This window comes from Orcinus orca, chromosome 6 (assembly GCF_937001465.1).
Source record: "Orcinus orca chromosome 6, mOrcOrc1.1, whole genome shotgun sequence".
NCBI classification, from domain to species: domain Eukaryota; kingdom Metazoa; phylum Chordata; class Mammalia; order Artiodactyla; family Delphinidae; genus Orcinus; species Orcinus orca.
In genome coordinates, this window is record NC_064564.1 from 6,687,885 (window position 1) to 6,700,549 (window position 12,665).

Below are 12,665 nucleotides of genomic sequence, written 5' to 3' on the forward strand. Positions count from 1 at the left end.
TAATCATAATTGTTATATTCTATTTTATCATTAGTTATTGTCGTTAAACTCTTACTGTGCCTAAATTACAAATGAAACTTTACCTTAGGTGTGTATATTTAGGAAAAAGAGTACTAACAGGATTTGGTGTTATCAGTGGTGTGGAGGTCTTGGAATGTTATCTCCCTTCAATAAGGGGAGGCCACTGTATGTTTGTTAATACATTCAATTTATCTGAAAAATACAAGCCAGACTGTTAGCGTGTGCAGAATGGCACCAGGGAAGGGACCTACTGGTCTTCAGTATTACATCACGCAATTCTGTGCTACTTGGTTACTTTTCTATAAGCGCGTATTACTTTACATTAAGATATTTTAAATAAATTTAAATAACTCGAGTTAAGTATGTCTCATAAAAGAAGTATCAAGTATGTACTTCTGGGGCTTCCCTGGCGGTGCAGTGGTTAAGAATCCGCCTGCCAATGCAGGGGACATGGGTTCGAGCCCTGGTCCAGGAAGATCCCACATGCCGTGGAGCAACTAAGCCCGTTAGCCACAACTACTGAGCCCGCACACCTAGAGCCTGTGCTCCGCAACAAGAGAAGCTACTGCGATGAGAAGCCCACACACCACAACGAAGAGTAGCCCCCGCTCGCTACAACTAGAGAAAGCCTGCGCACAGCAATGAAGACCCAACGCAGCCAAAAATAAATTTAAAAAAAAGAATGTACTTCGAACCATCACAGTTATTTTAAGTATTACCTAAAATCTCTTGTCACAAAATACATGAGCATTAAAATGTAAGGACAGTTTGCATTTTGGCCTAAAAATCCAGCAAGGTGACCCATAATCTAAACACAATAACGAAGCAGATGAATTTGGGAAGGAATGATCCAAAATTAGAAACCCTCCTATTCAAGAATGAAGCCATATCAGAGTCAGAAAGCATCTCCTAATTAATGAGAAATGAAGGTATTGATGATCCACACCATGTAATCTTCTGAGAAAGAGTTGAAGTTTAAAACTATGGATGTTCTACACACAGACACACATGCATTTATTTCATAGTTGAGAAGCCATTTAAAATCGTGGTTATGACGGCCAAAGGGACAAAAATGAAACTGGTAATAAATCTGACACTAAACCCATACTGCTTTGAAGAAAGCTTTTCTTGGTGGTTCTGTTTTTACATGATTATCTGAAAAAACAGTCTGAGTAGAAATGGTCTGAACCATTCTCTATTTCAAAATAAGACTACATTACATTATTACATTACTGTCTGTACATTATTGTCTGAGTGAAGAGCATTACCTTTGGAAGCAATTATAGGTACTACTTACATCTTTTTTTTTTTTCCACTCAGGTGCCAGTTCAACAGATTCTGACAGTGAAAGTTTAGCGTTCAAATCAAAACCTGGAGCCATGCCACAGTAAGTACCTACAATTCCATCAATTATAAGCAAAGGCTGTCAACAGAGTTGTGCTCTGTGACGCCACTTGTGTTGTGCTCTGAGGTCAGCTGATGTCAATCAAGAACCAAATGCTTGAACCTAGAACACAGTTTTTAACTTACGAATTCGAGCTTTGAAATCCGCGTTTCATCATCGATGTGCCAGAGTCTAACCGTCCACCATGTTAGTTTCAATGACAACTAACAGGTTATAAATGTATGAAAGGGACACTTGTGTTGAGGGAAAATTACTTAAATCATTACTAAAACGTAAATGTCAACCAAGTTATCCGTACACATTAGAACATATCTAATTAGGCCAGAAATGGGCTTCCATTTGGATGAAGTCTATTTCTAGTTAGATCTTGTCATGAAAATCTCAAAATTGAGTTTTTCCTACGAAGACATACAATGTTAGTATCTTAATCATTTTGCAAAAATAAAGTAAAATTGTTCCCATCCTCCCTGGGAGCAAAGACTGCCACCGCGTTCGTCCTGCCTGCTGTTTGCTGCAGAAGATCTGAGGAGGCATGAAGAATACCAATGTCCAGGATCCACCACCAGAGAGCTGGCATCTGGGTTGGGCCCTCAGATTTAAAGGACTTTATTCTGCAGTTGTGAATCCAAGCAGTTGTGAATTTTGCCGTGTGGCTGACAGTGTCTTGGTGCCCCGACCCTTTGTCAGGCCTGAGCCTCTGAGGTGGGAGAGCCGAGTTCAGGACATTGGTCCACCAGAGACCTCCTGGCTCCACGTAATATCAAACAGCGAAAGCTCTCCTAGAGATCTCCATCTCAATGCTAAGACCCAGCTCCATCAAAGACCAGCAAGCTACAGTTCTGGACACCCTATGCCAAACAAGTAGCAAGACAGGAACACAACCCCACCCATTAGAAGAGAGGCTGCTTAAAATCATAACAAGGTCACAGACACCCCAAAACACACCACTGGATGCAGTCCTGCCCACCAGAAACACAAGATCCAGCCTCATCCACCAGAACACAGGCACCAGTCCCCTCCACAAGGAAACCTACACAACCTACTGACCCAACCTTAGCCACTGGGAGCAGACACCAAAAACAACAGGAATTACGAACCTGCAACCTGCGTAAAGCAGACCCCAAACACAGGAAGTTAAGCAAAATGAGAAGACAGAGAAGCAGACAGCCAATGAAGGAGCAAGGTAAAAACCCACCAGACCAAAAAAATGACGAGGAAATAGGCAGTCTACCTGAAAAAAAATTCAGAGTAATGATAGTAAAGATGATTCAAAATCTTGGAAATAGAATGGAGGAAACACAAGAAACGTTTAACAAGGACCTAGAAGAACTAAAGAGCAAACAAACAATGATGAACAACACAATGAATGAAATTAAAAATTTTCTGGAAGGAATCAATAGCAGAATAACTGAGGCAGAAGGACGGTTAAGTGACCTGGAAGATAAATTAGTGGAAATAACAACTGCAGAGCAGAATAAAGGGAAAAGAATGAAAAGAATTGAGGACAGTCTTGGAGACCTCTGGGACAACATTAAATGCACCAACATTTGAATTATAGGGGTCCCAGGAGAAGAAGAGAAAAAGAAAGGGACTGAGAAAATATATGAAGAGATTATAGTTGAAAACTTCCCTAATATGGGAAAAGAAAGAGTCAAGTCCAGGAAGCACAGAGAGTCCCATACAGGATAAATCCAAGGAGAAACACACCAAGACACATATTAATCAAACTATCAAAAATTAAATAGAAAGAAAAAATATTAAAAGCAGCAAGGGAAAAACAACAAATAACATACAAGGGAATCCCCATAAGATTAACAGCTGATCTTTCAGCAAGAACTCTGCAAGCAGAAGGGAGTGGCAAGACATATTTAAGGTGATGAAAGGGAAAAACCTACAACCAAGATTACTCTACCCGGCAAGGATCTCATTCAGATTTGACAGAGAAATTAAACCTTTTACAGACAAGCAAAAGCTAAGAGAATTCAGCACCACCAAACCAACTTTACAACAAATGCTAAAGGAAGTTCTCTAGGCAGGAAACACAAGAGAAGGAAAAGACCTACAAAAACAAACCCACAACAATTAAAAAAAATGGTAATAGGATCATATATATGAGTAATTACCTTAAATGTAAATGGATTAAATGCTCCACTCAAAAGACATAAACTGGCTGAATGGATACGAAAACAAGACCCACATATATGCTCTCTACAAGAGACCCACTTCAGACCTAGGGACACATACAGACTGAAAGTGAGAGGATGGAAAAAGATATTCCATGCAAATGGAAATCAAAAGAAAGCTGGAGTAGCAATTCTCATACCAGACAGAATAGACTTTAAAATAAAGACTATTAGAAGAGAGAAAGAAGGACATTACATAATGATCAAGGGATCAATCCAAGAAGAAGATATAACAATTGTAAATATTTACGCACCAGCATAGGAGCACCTCAAAACATAAGGCAAATGCTAACAACCCTAAAAGGGGAAGTTGACAGTAACACAATCATAGTAGGGGACTTAAACACCCCACTTTCACCAATGGACAGATCATCCATAGTGAAAATAAATAAGGAAACACAGCTTTAAATGATACATTAAACAGGACAGACTTAATATTTATAGGAATTCCATCCAAAAAAACCAGAATACACTTTCTTCTCAAGTGCTCACAGGACATTCTCCAGGATAGATCATATCTTGGGTCACACATCAAGCCTTGGTGAATTTAAGAAAACTGAAATCGTATCAAGTATTTTTCTGACCACAACACTATGAGACTAGATATCAATTACAGGAAAAAATCTGTAAAAACTAAAAACACATGGAGACTAAACAATATACTACTGAATAACCAAGAGATCACTGAAGAAATCAAAGAGGAAATCAAAAAATACCTAGAAACAAATGACAATTAGAACACGATGACCCACAACCTATGGGATACAGCAAAAGCAGTTCTAAGAGGGAAGTTTATAGCAATACAATCCTACCTCAAGAAACAAGAAACATCTCAAACAACCTAACCTTACCCCTAAAGCAATTAGAGAAAGAAGAATAAAAAACCCCCCAAAGTTAGCAGAAGGAACTAAATCATAAAGATCAGATCAGAAATAAATGAAAAAGAAATGAAGGAAACAATAGCAAAGATCCATAAAACTAAAAGCTGGTTGTTTGAGAAGATAAACAAAATTGATAAACCATTAGCCAGACTCATCAAGAAAAAGGAAAAAAATCAATAGAATTAGAAATGAAAAAGGAGAAGTAACAACTGACACTGCAGAAATACAAAGGATCATGAGAGATTACTACAAGCAACTATATGCCAATAAAATGGACAAGCTGGAAGAAATGGACAAATTCTTAGAAAAGCACAACCTTCAGAGACTGAACCAGGAAGAAATAGAAAATTTAAACAGACCAATCACAAGCACTGAAATTGAGACTGTAATTAAAAATCTTCCAACAAACAAAAGCCCAGGACCAGATGGCTTCACAAGCAAATTCTGTCAAACATTTAGAGAAGAGCTAACACCTGTCCTTCTCAAACTTCCAAAATATAGCAGAGAGAGGAACACTCCCCAAATCATTCTACGAGGCCACCATCACCCTAATACCAAAACCAGGCAAAGATGCCACAAAGAAAGAAAACTACAGGCCAATATCACTGATGAACATAGATGCAAAAATTCTCAACAAAATACTAGCAAACGGAATCCAACAGCACATTAAAAGGATCATACACCATGATCAAGTGGGTTTTATCCCAGGAGTGCAAGGATTCTTCAATATATGCAAATCAATCAGTGTGAGAAATCATATTAACAAATTGAAGGAGAAAATCCATATGATCATCTCAATAGATGCAGAAAAAGCTTTCGACAAAATTCAACACCTATTTATGATAAAAACCCTCCAGAAAGTAGGCATAGAGGGAACTTTCCTCAACATAATAAAGGCCATATATGACAAACCAACAGCCAAAATCGTTCTCAGTGGTGAAAAACTGAAACCATTTCCTCTAAGATCAGGAACCAGACAAGGTTGTCCACTCTCACCACTATTATTCAATATAGTCTTGGAATTTTTAGCCATGGCAATCAGAGAAGAAAAAGAAATAAAAGGAATCCAAATCTGAAAAGAAGAAGTAAAACTGTCACTCTGCAGATGACATGATACTATACATAGAGAATTCTAAAGATGCTACCAGGAAACTACTAGAGCTAATCAATGAATTTGGTAAAGTAACAGGATACAAAATTAATGCACAGAAATCTCTTGCATTCCTATACACTAATGATGAAAAATCTGAAAGAGCAATTAAGGAAACACTCCCATTTACCATTGCAACAAAAAGAATAAAATACCTAGGAATAAACCTACCTAAGGAGGCAAAAGACCTTATGCAGAAAACTATAAGACACCGATGAAAGAAATTAAAGATGTTACAAACAGTTGGAGAGATATTCCATGTTCTTGGATTGGAAGAATCAACATCGTGAAAATGACTATACTACCCAAAGCAATCCATAGGTTCATTGCAATCCCTGTCAAACTACCAATGGCATTTTTCACAGAACTAGAACAAAAAATTTCACAATTTGTATGGAAACAAAAAAGAGTCTGAATAGCCAAACCAATCTTGAGAAAGAAAAACGGAGTTGGAGGAATCAGGCTCCCTGACTTCAGACTCTACTACAAAGCTACAGTAATCAAGACAGTATGGTACTGGCACAGAAAAAGAAATATAGATCAATGGAACAGGATAGAAAGCCCAGAGATGAACCCATGCACATATGGTCATCTTATTTTTGGTAAAGGAGGCAAGAATGTACAATGGAGAAAAGACAGTCTCTTCAATAAGTGGTGCTGGGAAAACTGGACAGCTACATATAAAAGAATGAAATTAGAACACTCCCTAACACCATACACAAAAATACACTCAAAATGGATTAAAGACCTAAATGTAAGGCCAGACACTATAAAACTCTTAGAGGAAAACATAGGCAGAACACTCTATCACATCAATCACAGCAAGATCCTTTTTGACCCACCTCCTAGAGAAATGGAAATAAAAACAAAAATAAACAAATGGGACCTAACTAAACTTAAAATCCTTTGCACAACAAAGGAGACCATAAACAAGATGAAAAGACAACCCTCACAATGGGAGAAAATATTTGCAAATGAAGCAACTGACAAAGGATTAATGTCCAAGATTTACAAGCAGCTCATGCAGCTCAATATCAAAAAAACAAGCAACCCAATTCAAAAATGGACAGGAGACCTAACTAGACATTTCTCCAAAGAAGATACACAGATTGTCAACAAACACGTGAAAGAATGCTCAACATCACCCATCATTAGCGAAATGCAAATCAAAACTACAATGAGATATCAGCTCACACCCGTCAGAATGGCCATCATCAAAAAATCTAGAAACAATAAATGCTGGAGAGGGTGTGGAGAAAAGGGAACTCTCTTGCGCTGTTGGTGGGAATGTAAATTGATACAGTCACTATGGAGAACAGTATGGAGGTTCCTTAGAAAACTAAAATTAGGGCTTCCCTGGTGGCGCAGTGGTTGGGAGCCCACCTGCCAATGCAGGGGACGTGGGTTCGTGCCCCGGGCTGGGAGGATCCCACGTGCTGCGGAGCGGCTGGGCCTGTGAGCCATGGCCGCTGAGCCTGCGCGTCCGGAGCCTGTGCTCCGCAACGGGAGAGGCCACAACAGTGAGAGGCCCGCGTGCCGCAACAAAAACCAAAAAACTAAAATTAGAACTACCATACCACCCAGCAATCCCACTACTGGGCATATGCCCTGAGAAAACCATAATTCAAAGAGTCATGTACCACAGTGTTCACTGCAGCTATATTTAAAATAGCCAGGACATGGAAGCGACAGATGAATAGATAAAGGAGATGTGTCACGTATATACAGTGGAATATTACTCAGCCATAAAAAGAAACGGAATTGAGCTATTTATAGTGAGGTGGATGGACCTAGAGACTGTCATGCACAGTGAAGTAAGTCAGAAAGAGAAAAATAAATACCGTATGCTAACATATATATATATGGAATCTAAAAAAAAAAAAAAGATTTTGAAGAATCTAGGGGCAGGACGGGAATAAAGACGCAGACGTAGAGAATGGACTTGAGGACACGGGGAGGGGGAAGGGTAAGCTGGGACAAAGTGAGAGAGTCTCATGGACTTACACACCACCAAATGTAAAATAGCTAGCTAGTGGGAAGCAGCCGCATAGCACAGGGAGATCAGCTCGGCGCTTTGTAACCACCTAGATGGGTGGGATAGGGAGGGTGGGAGGGAGACGCAAGAGGGAGGAGTTATAGGGATATATGTATACATATAGCTGATTCACTTTGTTATACAGCAGAAACTAACACACCATTGTAAAGCAGTTATACTCCAATAAAGATGTTTTTTAAAAATAAAAAATAAAGTAAAATCCACCGAAATTTTGTAGAAAACTCCATGGACATCGAGATCGTGGTAATACACTTCATTGATTTGCTAGTATATACATAACAATTATAGCCATTTAACATCCAGTAGTCACTGAATATTCATGTTAAAGGGATCTTAATAAGATCACATACTGTGCCACCTGTGCATGCAGTCAGTTATCTCAGGTTTAGTGAAGTGACATGAGTCGCTTGAGATTACACAGCCCATGACTTAGCAAAACTGGGCCTGGAAATATGTCTAAGTTTTATGCACCAAAGCAAAACTTCCAAGATACTCTTGACTTTACACAGTGAGAAGCCAGAGCAAAGAACAGCTGCTAGACTGAAAATAGACAATGAGAACTCTGCATTAAATATAGAACCCCCAACCCTACACGTTTTACGTATCTGCTTAGTGTTAGAGACTGACCTTTTTCCAAGTATTTTCTTTTCTCTTAGGATTTCCAGTTCAGTAATTTCAGCTGTCTGGTAAGAGCTGAGATACTTAGTTACATGCGCTATTTTTCCTTTTTCTGTGTGTTTATTTTACTAATGTCTAGGGCCATCTGTGCCTATACTGACCGCCGCTATTCTAACTGTAGGTCGTGGGTCCTGATGTTGGAAGCACTTAGAGTTGAAGCGGGTTGAGTAGACATAAAGAAACTGGGCTATTCTGTGGACATGTTTCAAAGAATACTTCCTGCTTAAAAAATTCTGAGTGAACCCTTGGCCCCTTATCTTCCAGGGCTCAGAAGAAAACAACTTCTGTTTCCTTGACGATAGGATCATCATCTCCAAAGACAGGGGTGACCACAGCCGTGATTCAGCCACTGTCTGTCCCTGTTCAACAGGTAAGTGTTCCACAGCCTACAAGGAGTCAAACTCACTGAAGAATATAACTAGTACTCCCTTGAAATATTTTCTAAGTGGACACGGAACTGGGAGATAAGAAAATGGTAAATAAAGTTCTTCCTTTTAATGCACTAAAAATAATGTCTAATCAAAGACATGCCACAGGGCTTCCCTGGTGGCGCAGTGGTTGAGAGTCCACCTGCCAATTCAGGGAACACGGGTTTGTGCCCCGGTCCGGCAGGATCCCACATTCCGCAGAGCAGCTGGGCCCGTGAGTCATGGCTGCTGAGCCTGCGCGTCCGGAGCCTGTGCTCCGCAACGGGAGAGGCCACAACAGTGAGAGGCCCGCATACTGCAAAAAAAAAAAAAGAAGGACATGCCACCGATAAATCAATATCTGCATTTCCTTTGGGAATTTCTCTTTCTAGCAGGCAGTACTCTGATAAAATGGCATCTGTTTTAGCTGTTACTGTTGGATTCTCCCTGTACACAGCCATCTTCTGTGTAGCCAAATTCATTAGCTCCTTAAAAACAAAGTAGAAGACTAGAAAAGTCCATCTGCCGACAAAAGTTTTCCCGTCCTCTAAGAGCTAAACAGATAATACAGAAAAAAATTCGCATTCCTTCCCTTCACCATGCAGTTTTATCCTGCTTTTTTATTTCATTGTAAGACTGCTTTATCCAAGAAAGAAAAGCAGTAGAAATGACTGGAAAGTCATTGTAGTAAGTTTACTTTGCAAAACACAAACATGAAGGTTTTTTTAATGTAAAAGATTAAAATCTAGATGTTTCTGAATCAACTGTGATACTTTGTGCTGTGACGAGTATCTTCAAACCCAACACTTTTGAAATGTGAACTCATTCCTACCTCCTAAGTGTGTCTAAGGAACATCAGTGTGCCCTCCGGCTACCGGGCACCCATGGGTATTTTAGAAACTCTAGTATGTGACTCACTCTGTGATGTGTAGCGTACACAGCCAGTGAAGAAAACACATCTGAGATCATAAACTGGGAAAGACCCAACCAGTAGAAGTTACTCAGCGATGGCACGTATAATAGATATTTCCTTTAAACCCCTAACCCAGAGTGGACTTTACAGAAATAGTTGTGACTAAGGCAGTGGACTCCTTTTAGTGTTTGATATTTAAGTATTGGTAAGTATGTAATGAATGCTAAGCCCTGTCAGTGGCCGTGCTGTCACCCACACGGGTCCCTCTTGGGCACCGTCCCGGTAACGCCAGGTCATAGAGCCTATCTTTTCAGCAATTCGTATGTTCCAAGTTTGACCCACGTGCCTCTGCTTTTCAGGCTCCCAGCCCCACCTCGTGCCTCTGCCGGCCAGATGGACCCACAGCCGCCTGCTTCCCGCCTGTTTTCACCAAGGTGTGACATCTGTGCATCTCATTCAGTGGGTCTGCTCTGGGCCTTAGGTTCCATTCCCCTGTGGCTTTGTGGAGCAGTGTTTAAAAATTACAGCGAGTGGATGAGCAGGCTCTTTTCATGGTTACCTTTGGGCTGAGTAGATATTTGTTGCGCAGCTGCTGTGTGACCGTAATTTGTAAAGGGTCTGAGAGGGGTGGCCCTGCTCACGTTGGACCTGACAGAGCTCAGAATAGACTGGGAAACAGTACAAGAAACAACACAAAATGCTGTGTAGGGAACTGGGAGAACCGGCAAGTTTTATAGACATTTTTTAAAAAAACTGACTAATTTTCAGTTTGTCCAAGTTGGTGTTTTGTGTTGCCAAGCTGATGACGTGCATTTCGTTGGTCAACAGTTCAGCTCAGAAATGGTCCCATGTAGTATTTCTTCTCTGTTTCCTACCCCACTTTTTGAGAAAGTTATAAACTTTATTTTTTTTATTGGAGTGTAGTTGATTTACAGTGTTGTGTTAGTTTTAGGTGTACAGCAAAGTGATTCTGTTATACATAGACTTTTTTTCAGATTCTTTTCCCTTATAAGTTATTACAAAGTATTGAGTATGGTTCACTGTGTCATATAGTAGGTCCTTGTTGTCTATCTCTTACACATTGTAGTGTGTTCATGTCAATCCCAAACTCCTAATTTATCCCCCCTCCTTTCCCCTTTGGTAATCATAAGTTTTCTATGTCTGTGGGTCTGTTTCTGTTTCGTATATAAGTTCATTGTGTCATTTTTTTTTATTTGAAAGACATTTTAAAAGGCACAAGTAAAGGGAGAGGTGCACCATGCCTGTGCACCAGTACACTGTCAGAAGTCATGACCCTAGACCAGTCTCTAAATTCAATGCAAATCTAGCTCAAATTCCAACAGGTTCCTTGTTTTTATTTGTGTTTGATGTTGAACTTGGCCGTTTGATTCTAAATATTTTGTGGAAGAAAAAGCGGCTCAGAGCAGCCAGGGCCCTCCTGCACAAGCAGGAGGAAATGGTGTTAGGGATCTGAGATGTCAAGACTTCCCCAGATCCCTAAGGCCAGAGCATCAGGAGAGCAGTGCTGGCTCAAGGCTGGACAAACGGACGAACGAGGCCCAGAGAGCGCCCACAAGACACCCCAGGAACCCACGGTCACTGGGCAGGGTGGGTTCTTCAGCAGAGGTGGGCCCCAACCTCAAACTTTTCACAAAAATCAATTCCAAGTAACTAAAGACAGATGTGAAAGCAGTTTCTATAAACCCATCATCTAAAAGCTATAAATCTGCAAGGAGCCAAGAAGAGCATCTGAATAGTCTTCATGTAGGGAATGATTTGTCTTTCCTAAGCCAGCCTGCATCCAGCTTGCTTAAAGACCTTTTCATAAATAGGGTATTGACCGGAGGATGCAACAAATGATAATTGTTGACAGCAACATTGAAGTCGCCTCCCAGGATAAAATACCCAAAAAGAAAGAGAACAAGGCATGTCAAACCTGCCGACAACCGTGTCGGTGTAACAGCCCACGAGGTCGTCCATCCTTTGGTGCTTAGAGCAGGAGTTGTTTACGGAGGGGTGGGCGCGGCACGTTTACCTGTAGTTTAAGAGTTTTTCTCAAGCAGCCTCATGAAACTGGCCGGGAAATCTGTGTTACCTGTCACACTATTGCTGGGGACACAGTTGATTTTGGAGCCAGGGCCCCGTGATCAAGCGTGTCCTGGTGGCACCAGGGAGGGGAGAGGCCCCAAGAGTTTCCTTTCCTCCCTCAGGGCCGCGGAATTCCTCCAGGGCCATGAGAGACCCTCAGTCCCAGGCACACACCCTGTTCCTTTCCCCTGCAGTGCAGTCCAGCTCCTGAGACAGGTTCCAGCAGCAGTGTCCCCCCTTCCCCAGAGAAAACCAGGAAGCGTTCTCTGAGCTTAATAGAAAGAAAAGCAAACCAGAATTCAGCTTTCTTACAAAGCTTGAGTTTTTAAGTCGCAAACTGTTGAGTGGCCGGAGCTCAGGGCCGTGTCCCCGTGCCTGCAGCTCCATGTCCTGGGTCTGGACAGTGGATGTCCCCCCGTTCTGCATGGTCTTCTTCTTCCTCACTGGCACCTGCCCCCTTTCCCTGTGGGCGGCGCCTCTCCCTGCTCTGCACTGTCCTTTGGGGGCCTGGGCTCTGCCTCCGGAGGGGATGGTGGTGACAGGGGGTGGCCTGGGCTTTGCAGGTCCACTGGCGCCTCCATCCGTGGTCTCCCACGTCGCTGGGAAAGATTCCCCGGGGCTGAGCCGGAGCCACGGAGCTGGCGGGGACAGCGAGGCTGTGAGTCACAGGGACACACATGGGGCCAGGAGAGCGGCCTGCCCCGTGTGGCGTTTCTCCCCAGAGCGGTGGACCCTCCAAGGAATCTCAGTACCAGGTGGACCTGACAACGAGAGATGCTCTTCTGTGGACCCTGAAACACCCAGGGGTCCCAGAGTCTGCCGAGTGGACGACCCTGACTGCCAAGGTCAGCCTCTGAAGGTGACTCTTGGCCTCCCTTGGGGT

At 41.8% G+C, this 12,665-nt stretch overlaps 1 protein-coding gene across 2 annotated transcripts in view; it reads left to right on the top strand.

Moving 5' to 3' along the window:
* PALLD (palladin, cytoskeletal associated protein) overlaps window positions 1–12,665 on the top strand; it is a 276,660-nt gene that overhangs the window by 44,823 nt on the left and 219,172 nt on the right. For both annotated transcript variants that reach the window (XM_049711349.1, XM_049711351.1), the window contains exons 3-5: window positions 1,342–1,408; window positions 8,639–8,744; window positions 10,054–10,128. In XM_049711349.1, the coding sequence (XP_049567306.1) occupies window positions 1,401–1,408; window positions 8,639–8,744; window positions 10,054–10,128 (189 nt within the window). In that variant the 5' untranslated portion in view covers window positions 1,342–1,400. The remainder of the gene's footprint in view (window positions 1–1,341; window positions 1,409–8,638; window positions 8,745–10,053; window positions 10,129–12,665) is intronic.